Genomic DNA, 17612 nt, shown 5'->3' with positions numbered 1-17612 from the left:
GAATACAATATAATGTATGTAGAATTTAGTAAGTTGTACAGAGACAGTGCTATATTGTAGAGTTCAATTAGGCCTACTGTATGCACTTCTGATTCACATACATTGTATGTACTGAAGAGTAATGTCATTCACATAGTATGTGGCAGTACTGTAGACAATCTGGATTACAGTAAATGTGTCTGAATGTACACTTACTTGCACATACTGAGCTCGCAGTTCTTTCACCCTTGGTGAGTTGCGCTCAAAAGGTACTCTGTATACTTGTTTCATTCATATCCTGTTACGATGGAGGACACGGTCAATTGTGGAAATGCTCACACTGTCGATTCCCTGGAAGTGTGTGTTGTCTTGTATCACTCGTTCCTGGATTTCTCTGAGTCGTATTGAATTATCTTGAAGGACCATGCCCACTATAACGGTCTCTTGTTCCTGAGTGAATATAGCTCTCCTTCCACCTGCATGTGTCAGCCTTGCAGTTCTACAAAAAGTAGATGTGCAGTTACAAAAAATATTCATGCAGTACAATACATACAGTAATAAACTTTACAAATGTCTATTGAAACAGCTGCATATAGTGTAGTACAGTAAATTTGCAATTACAAAAATATAGTAGCATACTGTACCTGTTCTCTTCTCTGAATGTTCTTACTATGGTGGACACAGAAAATCGGCTCAAATTGGGGTGCACTCTAAGTCCTGCTTCCCTCATTGCCAGTCCGTGGACTATAACATGGTCTATGACTGTTGCTCGAATTTCATCAGATATTTCCACTCTTTGTCTTCCTCTTCCTATTCGTCCTCCTCTTCCTCTTTCTTGCCCTCCTCCTCTTCCTCCTCGTCGCCCACCTCTCATACACACTTGTCCTCGTCCTTGTCCTCTCACATTGTTTCTTCTATCCATTCTCAGACTTTGTCCTTCCCAAGTTCAACCACCTGTTTGCTCTCTAAACTGGCTTATATTGGTTGTGTCACATCATTTGATACAAGTGAAATCAATTTTGAGTGATTGTGTTTAATCAATGACATGTGTTCTCTATTTGTATTTGATTGTTGCCACTTGTGTTTACCAGTATGGATGACATGTGCATTAGAGTGCAGAATGTGTTTTGAGACTGAGAATGTGTTTAGAGTTTTGCTGAAAAGTCTAAGTGAGATCTGCAAATTGTGTTTTACCATGTGAAATAGTTTAAGGTATTGACAACAGACTGCACAATTAGCTAAATGAGTTCAGGCAACTGAGAACTTTGTTCAGCCAATGGGTTTTAGTGTTTTAGCAATTGAGAAAAACTGTAAAAGCATGAGATACAAAGTCAAAATTATGAGATAATAAATTAACATTTTGACTTAGAAAGTTGAAATTTGACTCACAATGTGTAAAATAATGAGATAGTTCGTAAATATTATCTTGTGTGAGTACATTTTTGGACTTTATATTTTATCATAGCTTTGACTTAATGTATCATAATTATGACCTCACTTAGTGTCCCATTATTTTTTCTTGGTCATAACTCTGACAGAAATAGAGGCATTTAGATATCAAAAAGAAGAAGCACCTTGAGCCCGACATATTTAGCATCAAATAGGTCCAACGACTCAAAACACTTGCATTTCTCTTAGAGCATCTGAAGAGCGTCTTTCTTTCATCCAATAGCTTTCAAATGGTATGAACGTTTTTTTGAAGATTAGAAGTATTAACTGATTTCGTTTGTCATTTCTGAGCATTAATGTTCATAAAGACAAAGACCGCAAGTTGAGTTTGAAAGCTTTGAGCTCCAGTAAGTGGACCTTTGAGTTAACATTCTCTGTACCATAAATATGTTTAATATCTAAATCTATCACAGACAAAATAATCATTCAGTCAATATATATTTTTATATCAAAGTGATTCTTTCTGAGTTTTCAGACACACGATTGAAGCTGTAACGTTCATTTCGTGGGTTTCTCCATCTTCTGTTATGCGCTGTGGTGCATGGCTCGAGCTAGGATGCTGTTCTTGCTTGTGTATTTCCCCTTTTGTCAAATAATGACCTGTAAAAGGAGAACGTACTCCACAAATTCAGAAAACAATAAGCAACAACACTCAAAGGACAAATCTCTGAGTCACAAACAGCATGATAATCATGTATGAAAACATCACAGATTCAACGTCATGTAACACACATCAAAGTGTTAAATTGAAAGTGTAAAACAAATGTCCTAGGTCTGTGTGTTGCTATAAAGTGACATACCTGCGTCTGTCAGCGCTATGGAGCTATTCTCCTATCTTTATCCAAGAGCATGTTCTTTCAATTTGAGAGCATGACTCATTGATTCCACTTCAGATTTTGTAATGCTCTCCCTTCAAACCTAAAGCCCCTGCTTGTGCTTGGATTGCCGCTCAAAGTGTATGACTGTTTCCTGCGCTCCAGCTTTAGCCTCACACTTTGGCTGCTTTCTGTGTGCTAGTGAAATATCTTCAGATATCTCCTCTGCTCTTGGATCGTCTTTGTTCAAAAACCCTGTCAAAATTCCCCAACCGATAGATTGCCAGATGTGATGTTGATCAATGAATTGATTTGTTTTTTTGCAGGTGCGTTTGCTTTTCTTCTTGGAGCGTTCCGGGCGGGCAGTGACTCTTTAACCTCCAAGGCTTCACTTGCTTTCTTTAAGACTTTTGGAATACAATGATAGTATACCAGCACCTGTACTTTTACTGTAATAACTACTAATCTGAATTTCAATGATGTCAGCACCGTTGCCGTTTGCACTGTTGGTGCTTTTGAAAGCCGTGCGGAGCGATCCATCAACCACAGGTACGCCCTAAACTCCATACTGAGCACCTTTAAGTTACATACAGAACTTTTGGTGCGAAACACAAAACAATGCTTGTCCAAGAAAAGTCCACGGGGCCCATTATGTCATTGTGAACAAAAGTCATGTGTCTTATGAAATGTGGGATTTATTTATTATTAAAGAACCTGAGGATGAAAGACAGTGAGAGAGATGGAGTGTATGTATAGTCCAGTACTATGTTTACAGTGTCTTTTTAAGTACTATTGTAAAAAACACAATATACAGATTAACAATAATTTAAACAATAAAAAACAAAACATAACCATGCATCAAAACTATATGTGCAAATATGCCTATAAGTAACACTGCATGTGGTTAATAAAAAAAAAAAAAAGAAAAAGAATCTATACTACTCTGATTCACATGTATACATTCAGACATGCTCTGTTGTCTAGCAGTAGGAGCCCTGCTTGAGGGTACATTATTTATTCACTTAACCAAACTGGGATTTAAATTGGCGAGAATCGAGTCACAATTTTTTAAAATTATACTTGTCACATAAAAATCATACCAATAATGTTGACATTCATTATGTCAGAACAGGATGCGCAGAATAATAAGATCCACATTAGGCCTGGGCAATATGACGAGACGTGTCAACAATAGCACAACCATATTCAATTAAGCAAAGCTTTGAATTTTGCTGTATATTCAGTCTCTCGTTGTCTTGCTTTCTCTATGCCTCACCACATTCTTGTAGCGTATCAAAAAGGTTACAACATGCTAGCATATGTCTGATTTTGTGTTATTGTGGTTGTATAAATGTCATTTATGGTGCCATTAGATTGCTGCCAGACCACAACGGTAAAGCAGGTGTGTTCTGGAGAGTAAAGAGTTTCTGACCACAGTGAAAAGGATTTTGAAAGGCTAAACACCAACAAATATGGATTGAAGCAGACTATTGCGTAGGATAAAAACATGGAATGAAATTCTAGAGATGATTGCATCGATCTTTTTTTAATTAATTTTGACTTTTGTCATTAGACATTTAAGAGGAGGACACAGTGCACCATCCAACCGAACATGCAAGTCTGCAACTGACTCCATCCACAAAGATCAGCTGGACAGAATTAGAGAATAGAATTAGCCAGACCTTCCACATCCATTTTCCCATAAAGCAAGCGCACTAGTGTTTCATGCAATTCATCCTGCCAGCTGCTCGGCCTCGGGCTCATTCACATGAACGGAGGAAGAATACATCTGGTTTCAGCTATTAGTGCATTTTACAACTTGTAGGACATACTGATTTAAATGAGGGCTACATAAGGGTTTGTACTGGGAAGATGTTTAAAACTTATAAATGTCTCTTTCCCAGTGTAAGTCTATGGGGAAGGGCTTTTTGGGCCCAGAGGTATCACATGACGGACCCAGAAGTTGTACTTCCACGGTTTGACCACGATGAAAATCTTCAAAGGCTTCCTGGGGGCTTGGTGTTTGGGTTAGGGCTAGTGACAGATCACTTACATCATGTTATTATGGAGTGACATACTGCATTGTTGGAAATGTTATGGGTTGACATCAGTAAAATATACAGCACACTGAGCGGTGGGCACCAGGAGGAGCCATATGCTGGTGCTAAGCTTCAATTTTGAGGCAACAGTTTTGAGCCACTTTCACACCGAGTTTGCTTTTTTGAATTTTCATCTTGAATTTGACCCCGTGTCCTAACGCTGCTGCTCAATCTGTGGTTATACTTTCCTCATCAAAGGAAAGTCAGCCCTCGGAACAGTGGTGAGTTACAATAATCCCACAGATTCTTCTTGTATTCAACAGCATATTGTAGGTTAGCACGTAGACATAGTGATAGAGGAGTCAAACTGTTGGGTCTCAAACAGGAAAATGTAACATTTGACTAATCGTTTCTTTCAGTGGATTTGAAGAAGCAATATTCATTATTACATAGGAAAAACATGCAAAAACTTACAAACATATATTAGAAATGTTAAGTCTCTTCACATTAAATTAAAAGCTGACCCACTGGGAAGTCACTATAAGAAGACGGTAGCCAGTGTGTAAGGAAGACTACCGGTACTCCTTTTACATAATGGTGAATGGTTGAAATGAGTAATGAAAGGTGACTAATGTAATAACTCGTTGAACATCTGCAGTGGTAGTGTTTCAGCCTTTATGGTCAATGTCTAACTATAGCAACGTAAAGCCTTCAGTCATGAGGGATTCTAGCAGTGAAATTGGATCTGAAGATGTGGAATGGTGGTGGACATGCAGGAGGTGGATGGGGAATGGGTCTAAGATGACAGGACGTCCTGTGTGTGTCTATGTGTACTGATAGAAGGGCTGTTCATCAGGTCTGAAGCCGTAGGCGGTAGCTGGTCGTCCGGGTGATGAGCTGGTCTGGTCGAAGACATCGCTGCCATCTCTGGAAAACAAAGCCGGTCGAATGAACACAGTACCAGTACAAACGGGCTCGGTACAGACAGACTCTGATGAATTCTGTGTATTTTTGTTTTGACCAAATCCAGAACATTTGATCGGTGATGCTGTTTTGCCCTCTATGTTCTCTGTGAAGTTAGATTGAAGTGATGTATTTGTGCGTTTGTGTGCAGAGTCTGATATTGTAAAACATAATGAATGCCTGTAGTCTGCTCTTTACAGGTCACAGGTCACCTTCGACAACAAGATCGCTGACCTGATTGTTTGGGGTTGGGTGATATACTGTATCACCGTGATGTCCCACTGACATCCACAGTCTTTAATATGAAAGCTGTAGGCTTTTCTTCTTCAGTTAAATAACAGAAATCAGAGGTCTTTGCTGAGCAGCAAGCTGTAAATACAGCAACACTACTTGAAAAAGAGACTGAACAGGTCGGGATTAGGGATGTCACGATATGAACATTTTGATATTTTGAGTATTGTCAAGATTTTCACAATTATTAATCTTAATATTTGAACTAAGTGTCACAACCTGGCTCCTAGGCTATGACAAATGCGGCAAAGACACAACAGATGATGGTTACGTAAAGTGTTTATTTTAACCAAATAAAGAAATAGTTAACTTTATGAAGTGTGTCAGTCAGTAACATCAGTAATGTCAACGTGGATGCATGTGTGATAAAGTGTGTGTGTTGTCAGCAAAACCAAACATAACCGGCAGCGATCACTCCATGTATACCAGACAACCCGCGCCCAGAGCAACACTGGAGCAGGGCTTTATGCTCAATGACCAGGTGCATCCGTCAATCAGCCATGACTGCTGTTAGAGGCAGGGCCGTCACACTAAGATATCTATAATTATTATAATATCAACTATATAATTTTACTTTGTGAAAGTCATCTATATGTATTTTTATTGATGAAAAAAATCTCAATTATTAGCAACTTTAATGATCATGATAACGTCATAATTGACCTTCTACCAATGCTCTTTTTCACAGAATGGAGAATGAGCGCATCACAATGAACCAATGGCACCTCCGTTAGCTCCTCCTCCTGCTGCTCACAGTACTTCACAGTGTTACATTGTCAGGGATCAGCAACTAGAAAGCATTGATGCCGATCTCCTGATTGCATATTTTTACTGAATAAGACTTAATTTCACATCATGATGGTTAAACTGTGTAAAGCAGAGGTCTTCAACAGGGGGTCCACGAAGTTTTTGGTTGATTAGACAATTCATTTTTATTTTTTTTTTCCCCAAACATGAATCTGTCCATTATTGTAATAGTTCAGTATTGTATGCAAGATAACAGGTATGTTTATGCATGGCAGTGGCACTAATAGGTCATCACTCATTTTCATTTCCACATTTATGTTTAAAATAAAAACGTCAATTTGAATAGCTTGCATGCATGATTATCATGCTATTGACAGACAATGTTGATATTGGAATTGGTATCAGCTGACAAGGTATGTTTATAAATGGCAGTGGCTCGGCCCCCCTACTCACTGTACCTTGCACATGTTTAAAATAAAAACATGAATATATGAACCTGTGTATTGTTTGAATAGCTTAGTATTGAATGCACAATAAAGAGGTATGTTTATACATGGCACTAGGCCCAGTTCAATATACTGTAAAACACAATTTTATACAATATATATAGTCGGGGGTCCCTGCTCCATCTCTCTATCAGTTTGGGGGTCCTTGGCCTGAAAAACCTTGAAGACCCCTGCTCTAAAGTATTCTTTGTTGAATGTCGGTTTCCTCTGACATTTTCACAGCTCTTCTCTTCAAATCTTTAGTTGAGTGAAACACAAAACCCACCATCGCACACCAATGTGCTGTGTGACTCGCACGAGAGGAGAGCTCACTGCACACAGAAACCGTGTCACAGACAGGAATCAGCACACCATAGATATTGTAGCTTCTACAATTCTTACGGTTAAGAAAACTGTGATGTTATGTAACCATGGTTATGGCGAAATCCCTAGCCGGTATAACATAACTATGCTATTAACACTGCACATACGGCTTTTGGTCTCGTTCTGGAATATGATTTATGAATTGAGGTTGATTTTCAGCACCAATCAATATACAGTTGAATTATTTACAAAGTAAATCTCGAGGAGGCAGACCATTAAATCAGCTCAGTAAAAGGAGGGAAGACAGGACTCATTTGTTTTTGCTCTGAATAAGCGGTCTAGACGTTCAGTGAGACAGCTCATGTTCCTGGAGTGAGTTAACTCACCCTGGTATGGTGCACGTCTCCATTTTGAGCCTGTAGGTCATTGAAGAAATCTGGGCTGACTGAACCGTCTGCAGGAGTTATTCCATCTAAAGACACAAACACATAAGGATAAAACACACACACACACACACACACACACACACACACACACACACACACACCATAGCTTCTTCCCATGCTCCTTGGGGTTAAATATAGTGCTTACACCTCATACTAAACCAAAATCATCATCATCTTTTCTTAATGTTACCACAGTAAACAGTAAAATACCTCAAAACACTGCAGCTTCTATTTCTGATATCGGTCAGCTGCCGTCTGTGCTGCTGCTGGTCAGTGTGGAAGACGTGGACAGACGCTTTGTGCTGCTCACTTCCGGTGTCAACTTTCAAACACACTTTGCTCATAAACACATGTACTGAAACCAGCGCAATGATCTGTTGGTACTGACCTGTTGGTACCGTGACAAGATCAAGATCAGAGATAAGTTGCTTTTCATGGTCAAGATGAAATGACCAGCATGTCTCTTTTCCGTGCACGGACCAGTGTTTTGCTTGTGTGTGTACCTGCGCTGTAGAATAGATCAGTCCTCTCATCATTATCGTAGAGATACGGTTCAGACTCGTCAGCCTGGCGACTCTCGACCATCTCCAACCACTGGTTGTTATGGAAACGGAACTTCTCAGACTGAATTTTCCTCCCCCACTCCTCATCGTACTCCTGGAGGATGAAGGAAAAAAGGAAATCAATTAGAGAACAACCTACTGTAGCCTAAGTTCCTGAGAATCACAAAAAACCTGACATGGTCATCACACATCTCCATCTGGTGAAGAAAACTCATAAATGCTGTGTTTCTTTAGGAAACTTAAGAACGCAAACTTCTTGTACCACGTTCTTGTCAACTTGTACAAAGGGGCAACAGAAAGCATCCTGACTGGAAACATTACAAACTATCATGGGATGTGCACGAGACAGGACAGCTCTACAGCAGGTGATCAAAATATCATACCCATAAGCATCAGTGATATTGGTGAGAAGAGGAGCCTGCTAAGAGCTAAAGGATATTAAAAGACAAAACCCACCATAGCTACAACCTGTTAACCTGCTGCTGTCTGGAGAGAGATACACAAGTATCAGCTGATGAACCACCAGACTTCAGAACGGCTTCTTTCCTCTGGCTGTGAGACTCCTTAACTCATCCTCCACTCTCCATATATAATATATATTTTTTGTGTTTTGTTATGTAGCAGACTGGGACTACAATCTGCATTTCGTTGTGTGACCCTCTTGTACAATGACAAATAAAGTAACCTTGTAACCTTGCATGTATGAAAAAAACAGATCCCGCCCAAGCCTAATGTGTCCCTTTAGCTAGTTCAGGTTGCTTCCATGTGAGTGCATCAGCAAAGCGTTCACTTACAGCAATAATATCGAGGGTGTTGTCGCACACTTTTCGGATCTCAGCATTCTTGTCATGCATCAGGTCTATCAGGTAGGCTGGAGCCTCTACAGAGACCATTAAAGAAAGACATTCTTTGGGTGGTTTTACAGTGTGTAAACCTGTCTCACTTCAACTTCAGCAGCTGTAAAGCCAGCCACGAGATTCTCATTTGTGTGTAAATTTGGGGTAGACAGAGTGCAGTGTGGGAAGGATACGGGTGTCTTTGATGATGACGTCTCGTGTAGCTTGGTGAAACACCATCTGATAGAAGACGTAGACGATCTGGCACACAAACTCATCGTCCTCCTGTTGGGCTGCATTCAGCAAACAGAAGAACATTTGGAAAGCAGGACATCATTATTTTCTATATGAGGTGTGATATCTGTCTCTGTGTGTGCCCTTCAAAACATCACTGTCAAAAGTAAATAAACAAAAAATTGACCTTGATGTCATTGGGTTATTTCATTCAAACAAAAGAAAAGTGATTTATTTTAATCAGACCTCTGTGAAACAGGTACATCTGTACCTAAATTAAAGAACTACTACTGGTCGTCAACAAACAAACAACAAAACTACAATCTCCTTCTCCCTGAGATGGGAAGACACCCTTCCTCACCATCATCCAGAAGACTGTTCTTTTAATCCAGGGGTCACCAACCCCTTTGAAACAGAGAGCTACTTCAAGGGCACTGAGTAGTACGAAGGGCTACTTGTTTGATACAAACTTCCTGAATAACAAAGTTGCACAGATCACCTTTTAATAATAATAATATATGTGAAGATACTGTCTGATCACATGGCAATGTTAATTATTCCTCACAATAATTATTAACTGATGTCCGTGTATTTTGTTCAAAATCACACCCGTTATATTTTTGCACAAATTATCACTTCTAACATTTTTTAGGAAATCATTAACTGTCATATCCTCACATCCTGTCTCGTTTGTACTAACCACTACCTTTGTAACATTTTTGAAGAAATCATGAACTCTGTCCCATGTTTATACGAATTATCAGTTATGTAAGATTGATATTCGAGGGATATCTGGCCAATCCAAAGACGAGGATTGTAACCAATTAAATGTAGTTATACAATGGTGACTGGGTCCGCCCACTCAGTGTCACAAAGAAAAACTACTCGCGAGCGAGCAGGTGAAGGTTTTGCGAGCAGAAGAGCAGTGATGTAGTCCCGCGCTAGGCCACGCCCCTCGCACGCAAAAGCATGGTTTTCTCCTCGCAGGCTGCAATATTGCTCGCACGAGCAGAGATATCCTGCGCGGCGTAATGTGAAAGCACTTGTCAAAATAATATATGCGCGCTGCTGTTTAATTTGCACGCGCGGGACCTCTACACACACGCGCGTGCGTGGATCTTATTTGCACTCTCGGATTTTGACAGTTATTTGCCTTCATACTAGTGCTATTTTTAGAACATGCCTTGCGGGCGACTCACGTGGTCCCTGCAGGCACCGTGTTGGCTACCTCTGATTTAAAGACAGCTTAAAACCTCTTATCACTCCTGTAAAATTTGCCTCAAACGCCTATCCAAGGCGTACCCAAGGTAAACTGACAGCTCTTATTGAACCATTGGGAGTACATGTATGGTTTTAGTCTCTATTGAAAGGTAACACTCTGAAGTTTCTTCACAAACAGTTGAGCTATAGAGTTTACAACACACTGAAACAGAAGGTTTTTATTTCCGCCTGGATTTTTTTTGGCCAACAGATGCCTGCAGTTAACTATGGCTAGGACTTATTAGCTGGAAAACACAATGGTACCATAGCATGAAGTCATAGTACCTAGTAGAAGTTCAGATTTGATAACAATACGACAGAAAATTAATATTTTACACAGTTTACTAAGGGTAAGTCTGCGTAAAAGCGCTTTTGAATACTCGTAGTCACCAGGCAAAATGCCTAGCCTACGATAAACTATGTGTTCGTTTTTCGAACGGCAGCTTATCCATGTCGATATATGGTTATCTACAACGTATTTAACCATTGTCAACTTTCACAGATTCACAGATGGTAACAGGTTTTAATGTAAGACCAGAACACGTCGTTTCTACAGCAGCACTCATCCTGCAAACCAAATGCTTCAGCGGTCGTATTAACTGCACTATAGTCTAGTTACTCTCCTGTTATTTTGGCAGCTTTCCTTTCCTTGTTAGCTGTCAGATTATATGTTTTGTTGTTACTGCGGCTGATTTGGGGATCAATTATTGAATCTTGAAGACTTTAACATCAGAGAGCATCGGAAAATTCTAAATCTCAAAAGGGTGCGTAAACGTGTGTGTGTGTGTGTTACCATTCAGCAGCTCGATAAGGGCAGGAATAATGCCAGATTTCGCCAACATGGCAGCACAGGCGTCATCCATGGAAACTGTTCCGATCATAATCACCACCTCCAGGATGAGGTCATCCTCTGCTGAGCCTGGAACACAAACGATTCTAGAAGATGTAACTTTATTAAAAAGGGTATAATATGCAACAATTTCCTAAAAGACAATGTATAGACTGATACAACAATAATTTCTCTGTGTGGTGTCTCTATTTAAAGAGACCCTGCACTCTGCCTGGGTTTTCTCTTTCCTTCTTATTTTGCTGTGTTCGGGACATTTGGACCAATAAAAACCCAATGATATTATGTCAGATGATGTATCTTTAGAGTTGTGAGAAAAATATGTCTGAGGTAGGATATTTTACACTCGAATACTAAACTTTAGATGACAGGAACAATTAGGGCTACACAGAAGAGATTTGAAGCTTCATTCATAGCGTTGGCATTTGAATTCTAAATCAATATTCACATGCTGCACAGATTTGTTTTAGCATATTTATTCATTTATTCATTTCTGCACAGTTGCAGATAAAGATCAGGCTACACTTATATTATTAGTATTACTATACTATTTGTAGAATTAGATTCCAGTGGTGGCTGCATTGTAATCATTTCCAAAATTCACAATATGTTTTTAATCTAACTATCTAAATATACCGCTTCAATCCATATTGGTTTAGCCTTTCAAAAACAACATGCATTAATTATATTCATTATAGAAAGTTGAGTTGATAAAAAACCTATGTCATTTAATCCGATGAAACACTTTATTCCAATAGGAGTACTTTTATTGATAACGTCAGACATTCAAAGCTTCATTCAAGACCTCAATAGGAGCTCTGAATGTATAAAGAAGATGTCCGGTATATATTCCCTAATAACAGGGAATATATGATATCAGTAAATTCTGAAGTTTCACTGTAAATAAAATGATTTATTTCATTTATTAAACTATAAATTAAAATTGCAATAATATACATACACTGCAGCCAATGAAAGATAGAGGGGTTTTTTGCATACAGTATATGCTGCATACATGTATATGCCAATGCAAAAATAACTTTACTAAAAGTGTGGCTCCATCAGTTGGGCCCTAAAACTGGTGCACATTATAGTTAAGGGTTAAGTTAAATCTGAAGTTGATATCTCAGCCTCATGCGTATTCTCTAAATGTAAGCCGCACCTGGTTTAAGTCTGTCTTTGAGGTAGGGTACCAGGTTGTACTCCTTCAGCACCAACTCCCAGTCCAGGTCAGGGATGGTGAGGTTGGCCAGCGTCCCGAGACACTCCAGAAGCCACTCCTCCTCTTCCTCTGCCCGGATCTCTGCTGCCAGGTCACCAACATAGTCCTAACAGACGCAGACAGGAGACATTATTCCTAAAATAAAAGACTGCTCCTCCTGCTTGCACTACTACCACTAACAGTTATACTGATACTTATACCAATACCAACAATACTTGTTCAAAACTTCAGTTATTCATAAACCTTTTGGGATCTTTTTCTTGTGCATGTATAACTCACTATGAACACTGGTTTGGTCTGTCCGTCATGTTGAGAGATGTTTCTGATCATCTTCATCAGGAGGCAGTCTTTCAGCTTCAGAGCTCTCTTCATCAGCATCTTCAACCCATTTCCTACAGACGGAGACACAAACAGAGACTCTTGTTCAGTGAAACAAAAGAATTGTTTGTCCAAAAATCACAAACAACCAAACTGGGTTGTGTACCCACCCGACCACCAACAAATATGGATTGAAGCAGAATATTTTGATAAAAACAATGAGGAAATGACTACTTCTATCTCTCTTGACTTTTGGACTTAACAACACCATGGAGTTATTGTAAATGTTTAGATCACTTGAGTCAGAAACAATCCTATGCAATCTGCTTCTACAAATAGCATGAAATACAAGCTCTACCCGTGGAGAAAGTTTATGGAATTTGGAGGATTTTGCAGAGATAGTGAGCCATTATCTGGCCTTAAAATTAAATTCAAGTCAACTAACATATACAGCCCAAAAATCACAAATTTGCCTCAGAAAAGGAAAGAATCCCCCACCAAAACAAAAGCTTAAGTGGGGAAAAAACCTGCAGTACATGCAGCTCGGATAGATATACCTTCACACATGAGCTGTGCGTTCCTTTTGTTTGCAGCCAGGTTGATGCAGATGGAGATGAGCTCAGCTTCGGTTTCCTCCTCACCGTGCTCATACAGCATCTGCATTAGCTTGACACACACACCAGTTTCACCTGTAACTCTAGAACTATCAAAGTCAATGTAAATGTTGAGGTTAACAGTTCATATTCATTTAACAACATGTCAAATATTTACTATATTAAATCACCATGATATGTCCTCAGAGATTAAGTTGAAATTCTGGCTTCTACAACAACAAATTTCCATTCCGGTGCCGAACTTCTGTTTTTGTTTTGCCCTGTGTGACCCCACCCACTGCCCATCTCGGCACCTCGGGTTGCCAGGTATGAAACAAATTGGCAAACAAACACAGCGTGCTGTTGCCATGGAAGCAACAGAGATAACTCTGTAACGTTACGTTGAACACATACTGACGTCCACATCGAGTACTTGAGAAACGTAACTCATGCCCTGTTTATCTAAACCATATACCTGTTTTAGAACTTTATTACATTTTTGTGACTGAATCAATGATGTGTTCAAATTCCGTTCGTCCAGCTTGCACTGGGGGGGGGGGGGGGCAACTCTCTCCAACACTTTAAAATGTGCCTGCAGTACCCCCTGTGGCTAAGTGGAGAGCAGGGTCGTCCTTCAATCAGAGGATCGGCGGTTCGATCCCCGGCTCCGCTAGTCGCAGGTCGATGTGTCCTTGAGCAAGAAACTTAACTCCAAAATTGCTCCCGCAGGCTGTTCCTGCGGTGTATGAATGTTAGTTAGGTGCATGTAAGGTGCAGGTGGCACCTTACATGGTAGCTCCTGTCATCAGGATGTGAATGGGGGAACGATGACATGTAGTGTGAAAGTGCTTTGAGTGTCGGAAGACTAGAAAAGAAATATACAAGTACAGTCCATTTACCATCTTAAACGCTAGTCAGTGTTACATATTACTCCTTGAAGTTTGATTTAAAGTTATTTTCACATGATGACATCGTACCTGAGGTATGCAGTCAGTGTAAACAAACATGCCCTTAAAGCGGTCGTCGATGCTGATGTGATACAGGATACGCATGGCAACCTGACGATTGTTCTCATCACCTGCATGACGACAAACAAATCTTAAAATGGGAAAATAAGTAACACTACCATCTTAAGATATTATGCAAAAACTTCTTCACATGGCTACTGTACTGTGAATACAGTATATTGTACTGTACATGCAATATAGACAGTATATAAAGTATACGTTAGTGTTACCCAACAAAGCCGTTAATTTAGGTAACAGTCCAACTTCCACCATCTTGGCTCGGAGTCCAGAGTCAAAGGAGAGGTTGAGCAGCAGACGCAGAGTCAGGTTCAACAGGTCTTCATGGTCACAGGGGACCAGACAAGCCAATCTCTCCACAGTATCCACCTCAGCCTGAAAATTATCAACACAGACACTATTTGATGGGGCTCTGTGATCACAGACTACTTCACCACCACACATTTAGTTTCGACATTAAGAAAAAAATCCCAAATTAAATCCTGGATTAAACAATTACAGCTTGAGGGAACTTTAAATGCAAAAACACTGCTTCCCTCGTCGTATCCTTGAAGCCAAACTCGGATACAAACTTGAACAGGAATTCAGCAAAATGGACACCAGGCAAACATTTCAAAGAGTAAAGACCTCACTGGGTGTTACCCAAGACCCACCCTCCCAACAATAACTGACCTGGTCACTTCTGCAAGACCAAGATCTGAACTGCTGGAAACCAGGTGTTGAGAGAAATCTCAATGGTGGCCACTGGGTGACCCAGTTAATCGACATGGTAGTCTACTTCAGAGTACAGTAGGACTAACTGATACTGTGACAGACAGCGAGGTCTATGGTTGTTGACCGTGACGCATTGTAAAGGTGGTGTTGTTATTTTGAGAGATACTTTTGTTAGAGTTTAGAAAATAAATAGATGGGAATTTCTGACTTACTTTGGCTTTTTGACAATTAGTGGTGAAAACAGAGTATCCAAAGAGCCTTTAATGGAATCTATAGCGGAGCCACACGTACATTACTGACCAAAACAAACAGTGTGTTAACATTCGGTCCAAAAGCCTCTTCTGAAGGAATTATGTATCGCAACTAAACAGTGACGATCAAGATCTGCTGTTCGCCGAGCATCACAATCACGGATCGTGCTGCAAACAGAGAGACCCGAAGAGGTGGAACCGCTGCTCCCTTAACAAGCACGTGGACATCAACAATGTGTGCACACAAAAGCACTAACAGAGACATCTCAATGCATTGGGTGCTTTAGTTCAAAGTAAGAGACCAGTTAGGAGATGGATCTCTGTGGTGATCCCACACACAGGTGCTCTTTGGAGCCTTCAGGTGTTCCGTGTTTATATCATTTGGAGAAAATCTATAATATCGAAAACATTTTTCATACATGTTTGCCATCTAGAATAGAGGCATTTCAATTTTACACAAACCCTAGAATGGGCCTTGGAATTCTTTTTTGAAGGAGACTTGCATTTTATACTTTTATGAGACCATATTCCATCCATGCAATGAACCCTTCACAAGATTAATAAATAAGAGTCTTCAAATTAGATTTACCTAAAAAGGTTTACACAAAGAATGTAAAAGTTAAATGCTTTATTTACGCCGTATGAAAACCCCTTTGTATGGTTGAAAACAAAGGGTCAAATGGATGGTAATCGTGTTCATGACGTTGATGTGGGTGAAAAGGCCGCATTGATTTGGTACAGTGTCCACCGACAATCAAACCGAGAAAGAGGAGGCATGCCAGTAAGGGTGCTGAAGCTCTGTGCCCTGGAGCTCTCCTCCCCTGCTGCTACACCTAGAATCTGTAGTATACCAGCAAAGTCCATCTGCCATTTACTAATTCAAAGCACTTTCTATTGCCCCCCCACCTTTGGTTACTGCTTTACAAAAGCAATATTCAGTCCATAATACTGCTCCCCCTGTTGGTGATTTATTTTTGTATTGGATCTGTCATTTTGAGGTTGATATGAGGAAATGCACTTTGTTACTTGGTTCATGGTTTAACAAGTCAATGACCTCATTTGTAGACTCTTGTAGTGACACTCTGGCAATGACTCAACAGCGCTGGGTCTCAGTGTAAATGAATACGTAAAACGATATCCAGGTTTTCTCTCTGTCTCTCCTCGCTGCATTGATCTGGGCTGACAGGACGAATTCTAAAGAACATCTACGCTCACCATATCATTCTTGTTCTCCAGGAAGATGGACAGTTTTTTGAGGAAGGAAACCACCAGGACCAGCAGCTCCTCGTCATCCCGCTCAAGGACTTTGACGAGCAGAACAACGATGTTTTTATTCCTCATCTTTAACTCCGTCCTCGTGTCCTCAGCAAGGTTCAGCAGGAGGTAAAGAGACACTGAGAGACAGTCAGAGGGAAAGAAGGAGAGAAGGAAAAGGGAGAGAGTTGCTATTCCAGCAATAGCAACAACCGCCCACTGCAGAGCAACCCAAACAAGGAACTTATCAAAAAGAGAGTCGGAAAATCAGTGTCTTCCAGAAATGGAGAGAAAATGTTGCCAATAGTTTAGCCTTTTGCTAACCGTAGCCAAAGGATTAGAGGCTAAACTATTAGCAACACTTTCTCTCCGTCTCTGAAATGCTTCTCTGATCTTTAAAGGATCTTTAAAGGCCCACACGTTTGCAAAGAGAATATCATTGTGATTCTCATAGAACTAGCAGCGGGATCACGATCATGATCGGGAGGATGTTTGCCATTAGTGACTACGGGTTACTGTTTGAAGCGCTTACAAAGACGTGTGCTCGGAGCTGCAGGATAATGGCTGTATTTTGTCTTTTTTGTTAACTGCCGACCCCGGTGTACCACTTGAATTACAATGTGCTGAATGGTTATTATGGAATTTTTAACGGAAAAATAAACAGCCAACCAAGCTTTTATTTGGATTTCACAATTTTGCACCAACACTGCATTCACGGGGCAGCAAAGAAAAACACCAGCTCTTGCACCAGCACAATGGTTGAGTGTTAAAGGGCCAGCCCACCTCTGAGCAGCTGCTCCTGTTTGGACAGAAGGCCATGGTATTTCCTCACAGCTTTGTCCTGGTCTCTTCTCAGAGAGCCGTTCTCTGGTGCCGACTCGCGTACACAAACCAGTGTTAAGGAAGGAGAACACACACACACACACACACACACACACACACACACACACACACACA

The 17612-nt window shown here is 40.3% G+C and overlaps 1 protein-coding gene across 4 annotated transcripts in view; it reads right to left on the bottom strand.

The window, feature by feature from the left end:
- Positions 1-2920: 2920 nt before the first annotated feature.
- LOC116398537 (kinesin-associated protein 3-like) overlaps positions 2921-17612 on the bottom strand; it is a 21795-nt gene continuing 7103 nt past the window's right edge. The window contains exons 8-21 of one of the 4 annotated variants that reach the window (XM_031874908.1): positions 17439-17537; positions 16617-16795; positions 14649-14811; positions 14389-14489; positions 13376-13484; positions 12780-12892; positions 12441-12606; positions 11225-11350; positions 9132-9230; positions 8896-8981; positions 8042-8195; positions 7749-7926; positions 7479-7564; positions 5126-5209 (exon numbers count right to left, since the gene is read on the bottom strand). In XM_031874908.1, the coding sequence (XP_031730768.1) occupies positions 7516-7564; positions 7749-7926; positions 8042-8195; positions 8896-8981; positions 9132-9230; positions 11225-11350; positions 12441-12606; positions 12780-12892; positions 13376-13484; positions 14389-14489; positions 14649-14811; positions 16617-16795; positions 17439-17537 (1622 nt within the window). In that variant the 3' untranslated portion in view covers positions 5126-5209; positions 7479-7515. Of the gene's footprint in view, positions 5210-7474; positions 7565-7748; positions 7927-8041; positions 8196-8895; positions 8982-9131; positions 9231-11224; positions 11351-12440; positions 12607-12779; positions 12893-13375; positions 13485-14388; positions 14490-14648; positions 14812-16616; positions 16796-17438; positions 17538-17612 lie in introns of all 4 variants that reach the window. The other 3 variants (XM_031874909.1, XM_031874911.1, XM_031874910.1) reach the window with 3 other exon arrangements.

The sequence above is a fragment of the Anarrhichthys ocellatus genome, unplaced genomic scaffold (assembly GCF_004355925.1).
Source record: "Anarrhichthys ocellatus isolate YVR2014 unplaced genomic scaffold, GSC_Weel_1.0 scaffold85, whole genome shotgun sequence".
Lineage (NCBI taxonomy): Eukaryota > Metazoa > Chordata > Actinopteri > Perciformes > Anarhichadidae > Anarrhichthys > Anarrhichthys ocellatus.
Note: the sequence above shows the minus strand (reverse complement) of the source record. Positions and strands in the feature narration are given on the sequence as shown.